Genomic DNA, 20,849 nt, shown 5'->3' on the forward strand with positions numbered 1-20,849 from the left:
GGGAAGTGGAAGGCCCAGTGCCGACATCGGGGTTGATGTCAACAATGGTGCCAGAATGGGAGACGGGTGTGAAGACACTGTCAAGGGCGATGCCGAGGTCGGAGCCGAGCACGGTGCCGGAGTCAGAGGCGTCAGGACAGTAGGCGCCGAAGGCAGGTGCGCAGCAGATGGGGGAGCGAAAGTGGCGGATGCCACAGAAGACGTCGCAGAGCGGGGACCCTGGGTTCCTCCTTGTCCTTGGTGAAAGGCCCGGGGGTCCAGGAGGGCCACTGAGGTGGGTTCTGCCACTGAGGAGGCCACGCCTGGGGTTCTCTCCTGGACCTCGATCTGCGACTTCTGCTCCTTCCAGAGTGACAGGAATCGGACTCGGACTCCGAGGTCTCTGACACAGAAGCCCATGGAGGAGCCAATCGTCGGTGTCTCGAACGTCGAGAGCTCGGGGAGCAGGTAGGCTCTCTGTCCAAGTGAGTAGGTGCCAAGGGACATGGTGGGGGGGAGCGCCTCAACATCAGAGCCAGCTTCACCTTCGACTGCACCGGAGGATGAGGCAGGTCTGCTGGCGTTGGGGGTTCCTCCCCCCCGGCCAGCGAGAACGGTGCCGTAAGATGGAGGAGGTCCCGAGCAGCCTGGTACGCTTCCGGCATTGACGGGAGCTGTAGCTATTCTGTAGGCACCGGTGACCGAGGTGGGGCCGGACTCGACTACCTCACTTGGGCAGGAGTTGACACGGCCCCGGCAGGGGATCCAGAGGAGTGGCCTCCCTGGGGTCTCACTTCTCTTGGCTTAGCCAGAGGTGAACGACTGTCTGTTTTTTTCTTCTATTGAGGCACCGGCGAGTGGGAACGGTGTCTACTATCAGACAGGCCCCACGAGGAGCCATGTCGGTGCCGAGCATCTCGGAAGGAGTTCTTTCTCAGCACCGAACTCGACGATGGTGCCAGGGCACTCCACATCGAAGACGACGCACTGGGAGTTGTGTCCCCTGAGCCTAAGTCAGAGTGGGGGCATAGAGCTGCCTCCCTGAGGATCACCGCGGCAGATCTTACAACGATCTTTCTGATGGGTCTCCCCAAGGCACTGTAAACAGGACGAGTGCGGGTCACTCTTCAGCATGCGCTTCGTGCAGGCCACATAGTTCTTAAAGCCCGAGGACCACGGCATACTACAGTTCCGGGGAGCTGGAGTGGGGGGAGGAACCCCCAACAACTGTATACTAAGATACTAACAACTCTAACAAACTAACTATATACAACTAGATAAAGGATGAAGTTGCTAAGCAAGAGCTAGGGAAGTTCCAGCCACCGTCACTGGTGGTAAGAAGGAACTGAGGGGGTGGAGGGTTGGCAGGGCTCTATATTAGGTGCCATGGAGACGCGACTCCAGGGGGCACCCAGGCTGACCCGATGGATGCACGTTGGCCGGGGGGAAATCTTCCAGCCAACATGCATGTACGTGTGCACACACCTGACTGGAATGGACATGAACAAGCACTCGAAGAAGAACTTATGCTATAAAACATATCACATATATATATCTTCTCTGCCAACTGCATAAAAATCAATTTAAAAACTTGTTTTATAATTCAGTGGAATTGTCTATAAAGTTTCATTCTGAATGCTAAGATGTCCTTAAATACTTAAACCATCATTCAAAGGTTTAGGAAAGAAGCTGAGTGAGTGCACATACATTACACCGGTGTAAAAGCTGGACTTTTCTGTCACGTGTAGATGAAAACGAGGATTAGTTTAACAACAAAGCTCATTTCCTAGCACTAAAAAAATTATACAATTTTAATGTTTAATGTGTTCTTAATTATATAAAATTCTGCAAAGAATAACATCCTTTAAATTTACTATGCAAATGCTCTTAATTTATGACAGATTGCTACTTCAAATACAAGTATTAAATCTCTATTAGGTTTGTTGCGGAAATGCACTATTCTCCATCACTAAGGTCTTAACTTTCTAAGTAGCAATAGCATTTGTTCGATGCAAATAAGGATTACCTTAATTAAAACTCTATCCCCAGCATCTCAGAAGATTTAGTCCAAATCTTTATATAGGGCAGGTTCATTATCTGTCTCCTGTTAATAAAAATATGACCTAGTTTGGTTACCTTTTAGAATTTAATGTTGATTACTGTTTTGTTAATAGAAATAAAATACTAGAGACTTTAAAGACAAGCTAAAAGCAATTTTGCCAGTCTAATTAAAATACTATTTAATAACCTCATAAGGAACTTTAGGTGTATACATAATTATATAATTAGTTAATTTTTTAGAAATGTTAAAAATAGACTACATAAGGCACCAGACACCTAAATCATTGATACTCATCACATTTGAGATATATAAGAACATAAGAATGGCCATACTGGGTCAGACCAAACGTCCATCTAGCCCAGTGGCCAACATTCAAACGGAATGATCAGAACAGGTAATCATCAAATGATCTATCCCGTCACCCATTCCCAGCTTCTGGAAACAGAGGCTAGGAACACCATCCCTGTCCATCCTGGTTGGACGTATCCTCCATGAATGTATGTAGTTCTTTTTTTAACCCTGTTATAGTGTTGGCCTTCACAACATCAATATTCAGTGATCTAAAAATACAGCTCCAAGAGATTCAAACTAAGGCTCCTACTGCCCCATGTGCTCAACTTTAAGCATGTGAGTATTATTACCACAGAATTAAGTCAGTGCAAAAGTAAGTACATGCATATGAGTCTTTGCAGGATCAGGGGCTAACCAAATCATAAAATTCCAAATGTAACTTAATTATTTTGCAAAGAAACTATAGGAAGTAGTTGTTTTAAAGGAGAACTGATACATCTGAATATTTTGATATGCATTAGAGCCTAGCAAATACAAGATAATATCAGAATAGATTAAACCATGTGCTTTCAGAAATTGCAACTCAATCACTCTAGATTAAATTCTGCACCGAACATACTGAGTAAAAAGAACGTGCTTGGGGGAAGTCCAGTGAGTGTGCATCCTCCCCCCAATGCTTTGCTAAGACCGTATTGCAGCACCCCAGGACGTGGATGGAACTGAAGGGCTTTGGCCAATGGAATGATATGGTCACAGATCCATTGGCCTCCCAAGATCCACAGAAATGCTGCCTCCAACCTTTCCCCAACCCAGAGTACAGATATCCCCCAAAGGGCTGTGCAGCAAAAGGCAGAGACACAGCATACTATCCTCCTCATCCATACAGCAAAATTGGACCAGGGGCCTCTGATCCTCTAGAGATGGAAAGGTCAGGCTTTGCCTTTTAAGGACCTGTGCATAAGAACACAAGAATGGACGTACTGGGTCAGACCAAAGGTCCATCCAGCCCAGTATCCTGTCTACCAACAGTGGCCAATGCCAGGTGCCCCAGAGGTAGTGAACCTAAAAGGTAATGATCAAGTGATCTCTCTCCTGCCAATTAATTGGTATTCTATTAATTATTCTGTCAACACCACATTTTTCTATGCAAATACATAATTGAGAAAGGACTGAAGAATCCTGCTGTTTTCAAGAGACAAAACGTTTGTGGCACTTCACTAAAAGTTATTTGCCAATTCTATTGCTGAAAAGCTGCAAGTACTATGGATGAATAATGCCACATATATATCACCAGAATACTCACCGCAAGTAGAAATTTCCAATTTAATTAAAAACAATGGATATTTTTTTCCAATTGATCTCATGTGATAGAAAAGGCATCTGTCCAGACAGCAAGGGATTCGAACACTTTCAGGGCTGCAGCTAGGATTTACTGTGGCTGGGAGACTATGACAGGCGATCCAGGAAAAGCAATGGAGGCTACTGACATTTGAAAAGGAGTAGACAAAAACAACATGTAATGATGTGCGCAGAGTCTATCAGCTGCTGGTAAAGCTCCTTATGGGAAAAAAGAAGGGTCTTAAAAGAAGGGTTTAAAACATAAGATTCAATAACATACCAGATATTAGCATTTAGGCTCCAGAGCTACCAAGTTTTGTGCTGCTGTATGTGTGACATTTTATGCAAATTAATGATAATTTTCATATTTGCATATAAACATGAATTTCAGCTTATGGTCAGTGCACCTTGCCCCAACCAGTGATGGTGGTAAGACACAGATGAGGCAGTGAGAGGTGTGTGGGTGCTGGGGCAGACATTGGGGGCTACTAGAAGGTGTTTGGAATTGCTGGAGTAGGTAGGTGGGTGCTGGCGTGTCTTGGGCTGCTTGGGTCTGAGAGTGCTGGAGGTGTTGGGTTCCTGAGTTGTATGGAGGGCTGGGTGCTGTCAGGGGATGGCTAGGGGTAGGTGGGTGGGTGCTGGAGGAAGCTGGCCCTGCAGTAGGGGCAATGTGAGATGTAGAGCTCTAAAGAGCCTGGGGCTAGAGTCTCCCTGGGGCCTGACTTGGAGAGTCTGGGACTGGTATTGAGCCTCCACACTTTCTGTCCCCACTGCCACTGCTGCTCTTTCTCTGTTCAGACCCAGCTAGTGGAGAAGCCAGAAAGGAGGTAGACAGGCTGCCTGAAGTTGAGTTCCACAGTTGCATCTAGTGCCCTCAGGAGAAAATTCATCATGCTCGCAGCTGGATGCGTGACAATCCAGCTGAGCTGCAGGAATGCGACAGGGTTGCCAAAATCATGACTGCCACACAAAATGCATGATACTTGGCAGACCTGAGGCACTGATCCTGTAAACTACTCCAAGTGGGTATATCCTGACAGCCACACAAAGCCACATTGCAGTCCTTTTTCTCCAAATTTTCTTCCTTCAAACATATTCTTCTCTATTTGGTGGTCTCTCTTCCTCAGTCTTTTCAGTGTCAGTTTCCCTGCCAGTTTACTCTTCTTTTCTATTTTAGTCTTTCCATTCATTCATCTCTCCTGGTGTTTATTCCCCTTTCTCTCCTGATCCATGATTAGGACCCCTAGCCTCTACTGTAAAACAAATAAATAATCCCCTTCTCCACACTACTTTTTCTTGGGCTCCTCTCCACTTTATTCTCTGTTGGCTCTCCCATTCTGCCTAACTCACTATCTCCCTGGTAACCAGGTTCCTCTTTTGCTTCCTCTCCTCCTATCCCTCCCTTCAGCACTTCCTTCTTTCCTCTCCCTACTTTCAGGGTCATAATGGGCAACAGAATTTTCCCTCAGCCTCTTCCACCATTGCATGACTGAGGTGAGTTCTACCCATCCCCAATCACCACCTGCAATATCCAACAACTCTTCTCCCTTCTGAATGGCTGCAGACTGTAGCTGCTGCTCAGGCCCAGCATGATTCAGGGGAGGGAAAGATAAAGATCTCTATGATAACACTGCTCAGAGTCATAGAGTTTAAGGCCTGAAGGGACTGCTAGAACAGGGATACTCAGACTTCAGTGGTTCAGGAGCCAAAAGAGCCACAGTAGTGTGAATTCATTGTTTCATTTACTATAGTGCTATTATTCATATTTAAACAGTATGATGGGGTAAATATTAAGTTATATACATATATATTATTCTCAAGGCAAAATGACTGACCAAGTATTATCATCAATTACAATTGGTTAATAACATAGTAAAAACATCCTGATTTAATTATTAACCAATCTAAGTTATTAACCAATCACACCGTATTTTAATATCATGTGCTGCAAAGAGCCTCAGGAGACACATTAAAGAGCCACTTGAGGTCGCGGGCTTCTATCTGAGTATCACTGCGCTAGATCATCTAGTCTGAAATCTTACATATCCAGACCCCAAATCCCTAACCAGACAGTTTCCTGCTTTGCCTCCTGATGGCACCCCTGAGCACTATATCAGTTTTGGCATAAACCTGTGGATCTGGTCTTCTGAATATTGGACATCTAATCATTAACCACAAGGAGTTAAATTTTATTAGAAGATGAACTTTTTTTTTTAAACGCCTAACAAACCTGATGACATTAGAAAATGCATTGTAAATTCTACATTAAGAGATTATTGTCTTTTCATCATGTACATAAATGTCACCCGCTGAAAGACTGTTGTCACAGATGTCTCCCAGAAGTGCTGGATTTAACTGTAACACAGCTTTGGCCTGGTGTCTCCAGGAATTAAAGATTAATCTTTAATTAAAGATTATGTCATGTGATGAAATCTCCAGGAATACATCCAACCCAAAACTGGTAATTCTAAGCTCACTAGATGCTCATTCTTCTACTAACCTGCACTTAACAATTACTCATTCCTCAAACATTTAAAATAGGCCTTTTCAATTGTGCTTTCATCTCCCTTGGTCTCTGCAAGAATCTAAGCGTACGCAGATCACAGCTCCCTTTTTTAGCTCTCATTTTCCAAGCTGAAGAAGATGCCCAACCAAGCCAAAAGTCAAAAACAGACTTCCCCAGCAAAAATCAACCTCCCAATAATCTTTAACAATCTAAATCCCAGGTCTTGAGCCTGAGACAAGGGGCTCTAAAATGCCATTAAGATCAGAGAACACATAAGAAGCAAGGATTTTTTCTCCTTTCAGTTATCAACTTTTCCTCCCCTAAGAGAAGGCAGATTGGGCAGAGGAAACAGACACTATTCCAGCAGGTCTTTCTACACTGATTTTCATAAACTGAGAATCTGGAGCTTCATGTTCCTGCCATTTCACTGTGTTGTCCATTTACAGCTTTTTCCAATCACTTTCTTGCATTTAGCAACCATATTTCATAACAAAAGCGCAAAGGAACAACGTGTTGGGATGCAAAATTCTGTGTACAGCACTATACTTTTTTAAATCCCTTCATTCCTCATAACTATAGAATGCACCAGAGTTCCAACTCCAGAATTTCCCCATGTAAATATAAGTACTTTGGCATCCTGGGTAGTTACGGGGATCTACTGTAAACATGTTAGCTTGTAACATCCAGTTCAAGAAAGCTATGGCCTTTTAACATTTTCTAAACAAATCAGTGCCTTGGTTTCTCCCCTCATAAATGCAGAAGTAGACAGCAGTAAACATAAGGAATAGCTGTCACTCCCATACCGAGACCTTCTGTACTAAATTCCATCCTGCATGACTTTTTTGCGTTGAAATTATAAACCATGGATAACAGAGATTTATAATGAAAACACGGATAAAATTTTGACTACATTCCTGTGATCAGCAACGCTCAGATTCAGTATATGAAATGCTTATTTACGTTAAATTATGTGTAACAAATACAAAACAAAGAAAAATGTAAAGCTTGCTGACATACAGGCATCAAATTAAAGTCCCTGAATGCATAATAGTTCCATACCCAAAATATTATGGGATTTTATTCTTAGAGTCCAAAGAATCCCTTAAATTAATATACTAAATTATCCTATTGTATAAGTAAAGATTTTTTTTCTCTGTCTCTCTGAATAGACAGCTCTTTGCTGGAGGATAATGCTGTGAGTGAGGCTAGACAACACAAACTAGTATTGCTAGAAAAGCCCACATATCAGTACAGCAAAAAACAATAACTGCAAAATGCTATTAGCATATTTACATTTCAAGTTCCATTTATGTCTATAAATCCTATAATTTAGCTAGACAATACGTAATTCCTGCATAAGATAACATAAAATTAAGTTTACATGTAAAATAAAAAACAAACTACACAGTGGCAGCAACACTACTGGTGTTAAGCATGAAGGGAGACATCATAATAATATTTAACAGTATTATAAAATATATGACAGTTGATTCCAACATTTGAGATATTTTGTAATAAAGGCAATTTCAGCTTTAAATTCTTATAAAAATACAAGATGTACAACCTTTTATCATCTTATTACAAAACTAGAACATTACAGACTAGAACATTATTGTCTTAATATTTTTACAATACAGTCAGAACAAGTAAAGGGATTCTGTCAACTTAAAAATCATCCACTTCTGAATTTTTTTAAACCTAGTGTTCTTTAAAGTAACACTTCAGATGACCATAACCAAAATATCTTTCGCTTCTTCTCAGTTAATTTACTTTGTGCATTTGACAGCACTTTGTACATAGTCCCCAACAGTTTTGGGAGGGGTCTTTCACCAAGAAACAAGGAGAAGAGAAATATGTTTTCAATCACATTTTTCTGTTTTAAAGCCACAAAAATTGGCAGAGGACTCGGAGGCAGATGTAGTACCTGAAATTACTTTCAGCTTGTTTTTCAAGTAACTAGATCAGGAGTTCTCAAGCAGGTAGTCACAAACAGGTAACAGGGAATTATGACCATATGTCATTATCATAATGCTAAACAGAAGTGTGGGGGGGGGGGAACCAGGATGTTCTTGGTATGGAAAAGGGGGTTGCAGAATGGAAAAGGTTGAGAAATTCTGGATTATATTGATAGTAGTCCCTTAAAAATCTATTTTCTCCTAGTCTAGGCTATTGCATTTATTCTACTTGCAGGTAGGTTATTCTCATGAATGCGAGGCTACTTTCCAATACAATAAAAAGTGTGTATAGTGATATAAAGGTTTCTTTGCACACTTATGATGCCACAGAAATAATGAACAATTAACCAAATATAAATACTATAAATAGTGCTGATACATTCCAGGGTTTCTTTCCCCTTCTCTCTTCCACGCCACAAAAAAAGAACAGTTTTTTACCCACAGACCTCAGCCACGATGGGAAAGTAGCTGTAGGGAGTTATCCTAATCAAAGGCACTATAAAAGAACCAGGTTCCTGTAGTCTGTGAGCGGCCTCACTGTGTTCTGTGTTTCAAAAGCCAGGACTGGCACGCTATATGTGGTTATTTGGACCGCACTGTGCCCCTGTGGTTCCTTTATATTATGTTTGTTGTGTAAAGAATAAAAGACACAAAAGTTCCTCAGAATTCCTGACTCTGGGCTATACCTGTTTGAGGCTATGGGGAAACCCTGCTTGTAGCTGTTTGAGAAACCCCTTGCTGTGCTCTTTTGACTACATTTATATATTGATAAACATATAGCCTTGATTGATCAAAACCATTCTGATTTCACTGGAAACGGTGATATCAAGATGCCCTTTTGCTTTCATTCATTATGTTTAGGTTGTCAGAAGGCTGGCGTGTTACATATATTTGAACTACAAACCATAGACTGTTTGGCCTCACCTGGCCACATCTGATCAGATTTACTACACAGGCTAAAAAACAATGAATGAATAAGCATGCTTGCCTTTTGCTTCTTACAAACCTGTCTGAAATAGCTAGTGAAGTGGGTTTGGAGTTCTCAGTCTAGTCACTAGTGTCTACCTATCCATATTACAAAACTATGTAAGTTTAGTACAACCTGTTCTTGGCTCAGACAGGCCTGGACTCTGCAATGGCCCCAGACATGCCTGGACTTGTGGTCCCCAAGCACATGGAACTGAGGGTACAAAACAAAACACAGTGGCCACATGCTGGGCCTTTCTCCTTCACCCACCTACGCTGCAAGCAACAAGGACACCCTGAAGACTCCTTCTGAGGGGACTGGCCCATATTTCAAGGGTGAAATCTGTGTACTATGAACTGCAATGTCCAGTGGGGTGAGAAAAACTGCTTAATCTAGATGTTGCCCAGTCTAATAGGGTTGAGAGTTTAGACAGCGTGCTTATATTTTATTTTATTTTGGTAACTAACTCTTTTTGCCTATAACTTATAATCACTTAAAATCTATCTTTTGTAGTCCATACATTTGTTTTACTGTTTATCTTTACCAGTGAGTTTGCCTGAAGTGAATGGTAAATCTGCTCAGGTTTTACAAAGGCTGCTGTAAGTCCACTTTCCATTGATTAAGTGGCGAACCAACTATTAAGTTTGCATTGCTCATCTTGAGCACTGCAAGACAGTATATTCCTGGGGTACGGTGCTGGGGGGATATGGCTCTGGTGCCTTTCTCTGTGTGATTCATGAGTGGTTCTGGGAGCATTCATGCAATCTAGCTGGGTGTGGGTCTCCACAAGCGGTTGTGCTAAGTGATAACAGCCTGGAGGGGCTTGCTGCTTGTCACTAGCAACGCATTGTGAGAGACAGCCCAAGCTGGAGAAAGTTAAGGGGGCACAGCAGTCCCACAGTCCAAGGAAGCACCCCGGGGATCCTGTCAGTTTCTTATTGCCCAGTCCCCACAGAGCACATCACTAATGGGCAACTTTATGTGACTGGATCCACCCCTGCTCCACTCAATGTGCAGAACCAAACAGACAGCTAAGGAACTTGGAGAGGGTGGATGTGTCCAGATTAAGTGCAAGGTCGGAGATGCATAACTGAGTTCCATTGTCTACATCAAGATACCATAAAAGGCTTGAAGATTAGGCTGAGTATTTCACTGTTCCTGCTCCAAAAGTTATCTGATCATGTCAATTATGAGGAGAGGGTTTGGGTTTTTTAATATTTTGTAACATTTCCTTATAATTATTGTAGCTGGCCAGTACACCAAAACCGTAGGGTGCCAGTAGCGTGCCTGGTGTGCCACAACTCAGGCAAGCATTATAGGTGTCTGAGCAGCTAGGCCTCGTAGGTGCTAACCCTGGTGGGTCCCAGTAATCATTCAGACATGGCTGAGTGAGTGTATTTTAGTAGGGCTGGCAGGAAAAGGAAAGTCAGCCTCTTTACCTAGAATATCTGCAAAAACAGTTCAAAGTAAGTAACAGTTCCTGTCTGAGTTCTTGGGCAGTACAATTGAGAGTTAGAGGCCTCTTCACACCAAGTGTCTTGCAAATTGGGGCTTGCAAATTTCCAGCCCAGGCTCAGCTAGCGTCTCTCATTGGGGCTCCTCTGCACCAGCCCCCTGCCCAGCCCCTAGTGCTCCCCCAACTCCCACACAGACCTGCACCCAACTGTATCACCTGGCAGTTACAACCTGTTCCACATGCAGCTCTACCCACAGTTCCAGGGGCTTCTCTACAGCTCTCTGCTACCATGCAGCTCCCACTCCAAGAGCCAGGCCACTTCCTGGTTCAGTACCTTTCCCTTTATCTGGCCTGGGGAAGGGGAAATGCAAAGGAGGGGTGCTGGTGGGAGTTGTAGTCCCCTGCTTTGCAGATCCATCACATACGCTCTTTTTTAATTTGGTTCAGGGTTCAAAAACCCACACACAAGAGCTCAAAGAGGAGGAGGGAGGGGACCAACTAAACCTCAATTCTGAATTATTTAAAATTGACCAGTCAAATAGCTAACTCTCAGCTTTGTTTCTATAGGTATTGCACCAGGAGCCTGAGCTCTTATTTGCTAAACTTGGCCTTTTTTTTTTTTTTTTTTTTTTTTTAAAACATGTGAACTGCTTGATTCAGATGGCTATAGACAGTATATGCTTTTTACATACTGCCATGTGCATTCCCATAATTTTCTGGAGTTTGCACACTGTTCAGCTACTGACACTGCACAAAGGTAATAGATGATCAACATAATCATGGAGTATCACAATTCTTCATGCTATAGTGAAGAACACTAGCTGAGAGAGGTCTATACAGTTTACATATAAGGCAATAGCATAATATAATAATTAGCAGGTTACGTGTTTATATACTATTTCCATTACCAGCTATAATTGGAGCTAGCCAAACTACAACCTCCATACCAGACCCAGCCTTACCAAAGGTGGCTCATAGGCCAAAGGGTGTGAGAGTAGCTTACCCAATGTTTGCACTCCCTGAAGCTTTATAGCAACAGCAGCACATGAAGAAGACAACAGACCAACACAGATAAGGAAAAGCAGAGAAAGAATGAAGGTTTAAAAAAAATCAGAGCAAGGAGAAAACATAGAAAAAATAAAAGTTGAAAAAAACCAAGAAATGAGAAAAGTAAAATCCCAAACATTTTGCTAAAACGTAGGTGTGTATTTGCAGAATTTACTTATTTTTCACAAAGATAAAGGTGTTTCAAGACTACGTGATATTCCTTCTGCTCCTCCCAATTCCTGCTGCACTCTTCTTTTTTTTCCATTTCTCCTTTCTCTTTGGAAGTCACTGCTATTTGGCACCTCAGCGTGTGCTTCTTGGGCCAAAAGGTTTCCCCACTTTTGCCATAAACATACATACAGCACATATAAACAAGTCATCATTAATAGATAACTCCAGCCTTTTCAGAAAATAACCACCTTTAAAAATACTATTTGCCTGAATACAAGATACCCTCATACTCTTCAAACTAAATGACTGATTGATGGGTAACAAATAGCATTTGCTTTGATAGAATCAGGCTGCCATCTAGTTTGTTGTTCTTGTTCTTCTGTCTAAACAGTAGCATACTGATCAGATTTGTAATTCTTTAAAGCATGTCAAACCAAGCAGAAAAACTTTAGTCATTTCTTATGCTGAATGGATTTGTTGATTTGGCCAATTTAAGTAAAATGAGGAACAAATTAAAGAGAGTACAGAAGGCTAGTGCATAAAATGCCTTTGCTGACTCCTGAAACTGACAGATAATCAAGCTTCTTGGAAAAACTAATCAACCGTTTTTGGTAAGAGGATGAAGACAGGTACCAGAAGGGAAGTGCAAGTTTCCCATGTCCCATTTGTGCTACAGCTTTTCATACTGGCTGGGAGTGTGACAGGAGTACCCTCTTGGAGGAACAATACAACTTCTTATTGTTGTCAGAGTTCGAGGTGCAATCCAGACCAGTGAGGGGTTTAGTCACTGACTGCCCTGTAACCCTGGGTGCCTCAAATGCTTTCTTACTGAAACTCTCTGCCCGGGACATTCACAGTCAGCAACACTCATGCAGGTCACACGCTGAGTGCCAGCATATAACTGCAGACCCTGGTCCAGCAACTCTGACCTCAACAGCCAGCCAGCAACACACCACACTCCCTAGTCTCTAGCAGTCTTGGTTACTACTTAGGGGGTGAATACAACACATTCCCAGTCCCAAATTTTCCCAGAACTGCATCCTCTGTAATGTCCAGCCCCCTCCTAGACAGTTCAGAAAAATAATAAGGTTTATTTGTTCCTTTAAAGACACAAAAGCACATCACAGCTTGTTGACTTAATTGGGATAAATACACCCTTCCATTTAAACAGCACTGGATTGGTTTACAGCAGGGGTCGGTAACCTATAGCACGCATGCCAAAGATGGCACACGAGCCGATTATTAATGGCACGCTGCTGCCTGCCGAGTCCCAGCCACCAGCCCCGCTCAGCCCGCTGCCAAACCCAGGCCGGGACCCCAGCAGGCAGCAGCGTGCCATTAAAAATTCTGCCAGCCCCGGCCCGCTCTTCTCTGCCCCCCCTCCCCCGGGGCAGGGTGAAGAAGCTTGGTCCTGCCGGCTGTCGCTGCAAGGCAGGCAAGCTCCCAACCACCTCTTCCCCCAGCGTGCTGGGTTCCTGCCCTTCCTCCTCTCCCTCCCTGCCGCTGATCAGCTGATGGCCCTTGCAGCTAGAGGGAGAAGCAGAGCCCTAACACCCTGGGAGGAGGCGGAGAAGAGGTGGGGACAGGGACGGGGTTGGAATCAGGGCATATCCCCTCCAGCCCCCTGCCATGAGCCGCTCAGGGCAGGAGGCTGGGAGCACCCCCACGACCCCAGCCCACATCCCCAGCCCTCTGCCCTGACCCCTGCACCTCCCCACACACCCTCCTAGCCCTATGCCCTGACCCCTGCACCCCCCCACACACATACCCAGCCCTCTGCCCTGACCCCTGCACCTCCCACAGACCTCAGCCCTCTGCCCTGACCCCTGCACCCCCCACGACCCCAGCCCTGACTCCAGCACCCCCACACACACACCCAGCCCCCCCACAGCTCTTGCCCTGACTCCTGCACCCCCTCACATGCCCCCAGCCCTCTGCCCTGACTCCTGCATCCTCCTCACACACACCCAGCCCCCTGCCCTGACTACTGCACTCCCCGCTCACATACCCAGCGCCCCCACACCCCATGTCCTGACTCTTGCACCACCTACATTCCCACCCCAACCCCTCACACCAAATGGGAGCTGCCCAGGTAAGCACTCCATCCCCAAACCTCCTGCCCCAACCCTGAGCCCCCTCCCTCATTCTAGCTCCTGGCCAGACCCTACACCCCAAACCCCAGCCCTGTGCTCAGTGCACTCAGTGCAGTATTATTGCTGATTTTTTTTAAGTTATTGAATAGCAAAAGTAATAGATTTTTCTAGCTGTGCAAGTTAAAGAACCAGCTTCATAAGGATATATTTGAAAACAGAAGAATGAAAACAAATATCTTGACAAATATACTTTAATTACAGGACAATTGGAGATGATACAATTCTAACTGAATCTCAGAGAAAAGGAATGCTGACTTTCTCCACCATCCTTCATATTTGACCTAACAGTTCAGCTGTTAAACTCAGCATTTCCTGTCAAAAGTCAACGCACAGTCAAAAACATGATCTTTTCATAACATGTGAATTGCCTTTTGTGTCTTGCAAGTAGATGTCTTCTTCTTTGGCATTTTGCTGCAGAGAAGCTTTAAAGATGTTCTCCAACAAACATTTCTTTTTATCGTCTCACTTTTTACAGTCAACTGCTGTTATAGTCAAAGATTCCAATGTCTTCTTACAAATTTACTTTAACAAAGCAGGCACAAATTCAGAGAAAAGCTCAGTAAGTCCTGCAGCTTCAAATTCTTTTTGTAGCTCATCCAAAGTTGAATATTCTTTGACTTCAAATGCCTGAAACCTACATTGTACAAGAAAATACATGAATATGCCTAGATTTGTCACAATGTAATTATCAAGTCGGTTGCTTTTCTATCTGCAATAATACTAAATTATACCTTTTATGCTCTGTCTGTACTTTTGTTTCACACAGTACACTAATCATTTTCTCTTTGCATTTCTTTCCACTTGAGTCCACATCTACCTTAGAGGTTTTCTGAAGGATCAAGTATTCCTAAATGACAAAAAAATCAGAGTATGAAATGTCAGCTATAACATCTTGGAGATATACTTTAAGATCTATTCTACATGCACAGAGACTATTTCAGAACATTCCAAACAAACTTGGAAAGTGCTCATCCCAAGTATACAGAGCCTGATCGGATTTGACAGGATTACTCTCAGTGCATAAAATTAAGCACATTCTTAAGTGCTCTGATGGACTGGCGCTTCACAAAGGAAAACATTGTTCTAGCACAGGGGTTCTCAAACGGTCAAAAGGTAATTACATGGGGGTCACTAGCTGTCAGCCTCCACCCCAAACCCCGCTTTGCCTCCAGCATTTATAATGGGGTTAAAGGTGTTTTTAATTTACAGGGAGGGGTCGCACTCAGAGGCTTGCTATGTAAAAGGGGTCGCCAGTACAAAAATTTGAGAACCACTGTTCTAGTAGGGCCAAAGAGATAAGACCTCAAAAGCGTTCAGTATAAGCTCATAGCGTTCTGAGTGATAGAAACACTTCTGTTATTAATCTTTCACCACAGGTTTTCTGAATTGGACTAATATAAAAAAAACAAATTATTAAATGCTTGGAGCTGCCTCAGAAATGGCAATATGCCTATGCTCAAGTGAGCTACAGTTCAATATAGACTTCCTCTCCTTTTTTGATCCATATGCTAAAAGACAGGTTTCAGAGTAACAGCCGTGTTAGTCTGTATTTGCAAAAAGAAAAGGAGTACTTGTGGCACCTTAGAGACTAACCAATTTATTTGAGCATAAGCTTTCGTGAGCTAAGAGACTAAGCACACTGTAGCGATAACACATACAGAATCTGAAATTATTTGGTTTTGATGGGCGCAGATCAGACAACTTAACTGGGGGGGGAAGAAGGCACCAAGCTGACAGAAGAAGAGGTTACTCATCTTGTAGTAACTTGACTTCTTCTGTTCTCCCTACATGGAGTGCACTTCAGTTCCTTCAGGTTGCACATGCACTCAGAACCAGAGATTTTTCTCTAGCGGTGTCTGTGTCGTCCACTCACATGCCTTCACTCTCCTCGTGCTCCTATCAAGGCAATAAAGAGGACCGCTGCCATTTTAGTTCCTTCTTTACTGTTTGTTCCCAGTAGGGGGAAGCCAGGTAGCAGGAAAGGAGGGTGGGTAGTGCACTATACATAGGGACAACACATCTCAGAGAACTCAAGTCACCCCAAGGGAGGAATCCCTCCTTTTTTTGAGTGATTGTCTCTATGTGTAGTGCAATTCAAGTGATTCCCAAGCAGGAGCTTTATGAAGACTCCAGGCATTGACCTCCTATGATACAACAGACTGCAGAACTGTCCTGTGATACAACAGACTGCAGAGGCATCAGAAGCAGCTGCTTGCACCAGTGCATAGTGTTTAGTAAAACCATCAACAGAACTCCAAGCTGCTGCTCTGCAGATGTCAGTAATAGGAACATCTCTAAGGGAAGCTAACAATACTGCATTAGCTCTATTCGGGTGAGTTTTTACACTGCCCTCAAGAGAGATGTTCATCTCATAGCAGAAAAGGATGCACCCTGAAATCCATTTTGACAGCCTCGGGGAGGAAATGGCCTCTCCTTTCATACAGTCCATGAATGAGACAAAACAGTTTAGAGGACTTTCGGGAAAGTCTTATTCTGTGCAGGCAGAAGGCAAGAGTCCTATGCACGTCCAGTGAGTGCCACACTGCTTCTTCTCCTTTACTAGAGAAGAGTTGAGGGTAAAACACAGGTGGATGGATCCTTTAGTTGATGTGAAAGTCTGACACCACCTTCGGGACAAACTTAGGATGCAGCTCCTCAGAAACCTTGTCTTTATGCAACACTGTACAGGTATGGTAAGTCATGAGCACCCCAAGCTCCCTGACTTTTCTGGCCAGCACGATATTAACCAAAATTCTACCTTCATAGAAAGATGTAACAGAGAGCAGGATCCCATGTCTCAAACGGAGACTTAGTGAGGGCTGATAAAATAAGGTTCAAGTCCCAGGATGGTACCAGTTTTGATACCAGAGGGAAGTCTTAAACCCTTCAGGACACGGGCAGTGACTGAGTGGGAAAATACAGAGTAGACGTCTATTGGAAAATGAAACAAGCTGATGGCCAACAGGTGTACTTGGAGGAAGCTAATAGGTAACACCAAATATTGTAAGGACAAGAGGTAGCCCAGTATGTCTGGGGTCTTAGCCTGTAAAGGGGAAATTCCTTGTTGTTTACACAACAACATAAACCTATTCCACTTCACTTTATAACATCTCCTGGTAGAGTACTTTCTACTGCTACTCAGGATGTCCTGGACTTCAGATGAAAGGGCCCTCTCTAACTCCAACAGCTTCCAAATACTATGTCCTCAGATGAGGCATGACTGGGTTGAGAAGGCTAGTCCATCCTTTGTCCTGGGTTAGTAGCTGATGTATCAGGGGAAGATAGACAGGTCAGGCCGATAGCTGCAGAAGCACCGGGTACAAGGCTTGTCAGGCTCAAGCTGCCACTATAAGGATGACTTGTGTTTTGTCGGGGCAACAATCGAGGTAAGAGGGGAATCAGGGGGAATGCGTACCACAAGACTCCCAAACATTGTATAAGAAACATGTCACCCAGAGAGCCCAGGCTACAACCACCTCTGGAACAGAACTCCTTGCACTTATGGTTCAGATGGAACACAAACAGGTGCATGGATAGAAGACCCCGCACCTGGAACACCACCTACAGAGTTACATCATGCGGCTCCCGCTCATGTTCTGTGGAGAAAGGTCTACTCAGAGAATCTGCCAGGTGTTACGGATCACAGGGAGGTAGACGGCAGTTAGGGTAATCTGCATGGGAATACACCAGTCCCAAAGGGCAATGGCCTCTGTACAGAGCTGTGAGGAGTGTGCTCATTGATATAACAGCCTGCCATAATGTTATCTGATAGTACTTGGACTGACTATCTGCAGATGCAAGAAAGGAATTGTTTGCAGGCCAATCTGATTGCTGTTAGCTCCAACTGAAATGAAGCATAGATCCCTGAGTGGACCACGTTCTTTAGGCAACCTGACCCTCTGGAGGTGCACCCCCAACCTAAATGGGATGCAGCTGTGGTGATAGGCCTTGTTGGGAACAGTAGGTTGAATGTTACCCCCATTACGCACACCCTTGCTCTGTCCTCCCATGAAGTAAGGGAGGTTAAGACGCTGTGGGAATCATATCAAGCAAGTCAAGACTGTACTTGTCTGGAGTGTAAGCAGGCCACAGCCAGCCTTGTAAACATCTGAGATGAAGCCTCATGAATGGGGTCACATAAGTGCTCATGGCCATATGACCCACCAGTGTCATGCAGGATCAGACAGATGTTCTGGAGCTCAAAAGATTTGTACGATGATGGAGAGGAAGCAGCCATCTGGCAAGTATGCTGTAATAGCACCCAACCTTGCCCTGATGAATTCTATTGACTGTAAGGGTTCCAGGGTGGACTTTTCCAGGGTCACTCTGAGGTCCAGCATTCTGGTTGCATCCCACATTTCCTGGTAAGACTGCACTTTAGCTGTCAGTCATCTAGGTAAGGGTAAACAATTTCCTGTTGCCAGTGAAAGTGAACTTCTACCACCAATAACACCTTAGTAAACATGCACACTGCCGTCAAAAGCCCCAAAGGGGAGGACCCTGGAGGGATAGTGCTGTTGTCTGGCCAAAAATCTTAGGAATTTCCTGTGTGCCAGCTGAATGCCTATATAAAAGTAGGCACCTCTGAGACTGAGGGCTGTGAATCAATTGTCTAGATCTAGTGATGGGATAATAGATGACAGGGTCACATTCCTGAACTTTACACAGTGGATAAACTTGCTCAGTTCCCTGAGGTCCAGAATGAGTCTCCATCCCCTGTTTTCTTGTGGACAAGGAACTATCTTGAGTAGAATCCCTTTCCCCTTGCTGCTGGAGATACTAGTTCTATTGCCTCCAGTTCCATTTTCCCTCATGCAGAAGAATCCTCTTGTGAGAGGGGTCCCTGAAGAGGGTGGGGAGGGGGATGAGGTTCGGCAGGGAAGAGAACTGGATGATGTACCTTGAGGAGATGACCTCTAGCACCCATTTGTCCACTGTGATTTCTGTAGTAGGAAAGTCAGCCTCCAGAGGAGGGGAAAAAGCAGAGAGGTTGTGTAGATCTGGAGGGACAGTTGGTGTACAGCTCTCAAACGTCCCATCAAACACTGGTTTCAAGGATAGAAGAGGTTGGAACATGAACAGTTGTTGACTTTTGGCACCCTATGTGTCTGACGCTCCTCTGGGATTCCCAAGGAGAAGAGCCATGACAAGCATCTCATCACCACTGCAGTCGCAATGTATCTTGCCAGTGTGTCCGCCACGTAGGGCCCTCTGAAGTGCCGATCTCGTTACCAGCCTACCTTTATCAATCAGGGCATGGAACTGGTTTTTAACATCCTGAGGAATCTCCACAGCGAAGCTGGTAAAGATGGTGAAATCATATCTGGTCATTAGAGTTTGGCAGTTGAAAATTCAGAATTGTAGGCAGGCTGAGGAATACTCCCTTCTCCCAAAGAGGTCAGGCCTCTTAGCTTCTTTCTCATGCAGATTAGACCTAGATTGTTTCTGTCTAGTATTCTTGGTGGCCACTGACACCATCAAGGAGTTGGGAGATGGATGAAAGAATAAGTATTCTAACCCAGTGGTTCTCAAAGCCGGTCCGCCGCTTGTTCAGGGAAAGCCTCGGCGGGCGGGACCGGTTTGTTTACCTGCCGCGTCTGCAGGTTCGGCCTATCGCGGCTCACACTGGCCGCGGTTCGCTGCTCCAGGCCAATGGGGGCTGCGGAAAGCGGCGCAGCCCAAAGGACATGCTGGCTGCCCTTCCCACAGCCCCCATTGGCCTGGAGCGGTGAACCGCAGCCAGTGGGAGCCATGATCAGCTGAACCTGCGGACGCGGCAGGTAAACAAACCGGTCCGGCCCGCTAGAGGCTTTCCCTGAACAAGTGGCGGACCGGCTTTGAGAACCACTGTTCTAACCCATTCATTGGTACAAAATACCTTTTTTCAGACTGCTTGGACATTGATGCACTTATGGCAGCTGTATGTCTGAGGGCCTTGGCAGGTTCGAGGATGGCCTTAATTATAGGAAGAGCCACTCTGCTTGGACTCAAACTATGTAAAACGTCCAGCAGTTTGTGTGATGCTTCCTGGACCTCTTCAAGAGGAATCTGAAGTGACTGCCGTTCTGCTAATTAAGTCCTGAAAGGCTTTGGGATAGTCACGGTGCAGCTGGGAAGTTAGAATCACCACGTCATCAGAGCGAGAAGAGGACAAAGTCGCAGAAAGATTCTCTCCCCTCACTCCTCTTCCTCATGCTGCTGGAGCTGTGGCTCTTGAAGAGGTTGATAAAGTTCCTATTCTACTCTGGAAGCCCTAGAGTCCCTCAGGTCTTCACTATCACGGGGTTGATATATTGGACAGAGATCTTGCGAGTCTTCCAGGACACAATACTGCCACTGTAGGATCTAACTGCTCAGAACCAGCTCCCAGGGTATTGGGTACCAGTGGCTGTAGGGAGGTAATTCTCTAGAATTAGAATAGTAAGATGTGCTGGATGCTCCTGATACTGTCTGGGCTGAATCCTCTCAAGGAGCCTCTCTGGGCAGGGTGTCTATCGTAGTCCTCTTCCAATTCCAAAGTTTCTGATCCTGGATCCAGTAGGGGAGCCTTCAGTACCAGAAGAGGCAGAGATGGCCTGCCTCTATTCGCTCACAGTACCAAAGACAGTCTGGCTCAACCCCTACATGAGGGCAGGGATGGAAAAGTGTACTGAACTGATAATTGGTATTCGCTGGAGTCCTGGTTCCAGCCATTAAAGCCTAGAGAGGGTGCAATGACACTGGTTCCAGGAGCAGTAGATGATCTTCTAGATCCAGGAGGCAAACTGGAGTTGATAGAGATGTCTCCACTGCTCAGATTTCCAAAGAGGATGCCCTATCCAACAGTAACAACAAGGGTTTTGGTGCTGAAGAAGCAGCCCTCGTACTAGCGGATGCTGCGGTTTTGCCCTTAGAAGAAGTCCCACTCTGGAGCACAAAGCACGC

General features: G+C 44.7%; 1 protein-coding gene across 5 annotated transcripts in view; it reads right to left on the minus strand.

Annotated features, from left to right (window-relative positions):
* Positions 1–20,849, minus strand: part of RWDD3 (RWD domain containing 3) — a 146,862-nt gene that overhangs the window by 115,848 nt on the left and 10,165 nt on the right. For 4 of the 5 annotated variants that reach the window (XM_037907957.2, XM_043521474.1, XM_043521475.1 and 1 more), the window contains exons 3-4: positions 14,657–14,772; positions 14,101–14,559 (exon numbers count right to left, since the gene is read on the minus strand). In XM_037907957.2, coding sequence (XP_037763885.1) covers positions 14,445–14,559; positions 14,657–14,772 — 231 coding nt within the window. In that variant the 3' untranslated portion in view covers positions 14,101–14,444. Of the gene's footprint in view, positions 1–2,005; positions 2,084–14,100; positions 14,560–14,656; positions 14,773–20,849 lie in introns of those variants that run through there. The other variant, XM_043521477.1, reaches the window with a different exon arrangement.

The sequence above is a fragment of the Chelonia mydas genome, chromosome 8 (assembly GCF_015237465.2).
Source record: "Chelonia mydas isolate rCheMyd1 chromosome 8, rCheMyd1.pri.v2, whole genome shotgun sequence".
Taxonomy (NCBI): Eukaryota; Metazoa; Chordata; order Testudines; family Cheloniidae; genus Chelonia; species Chelonia mydas.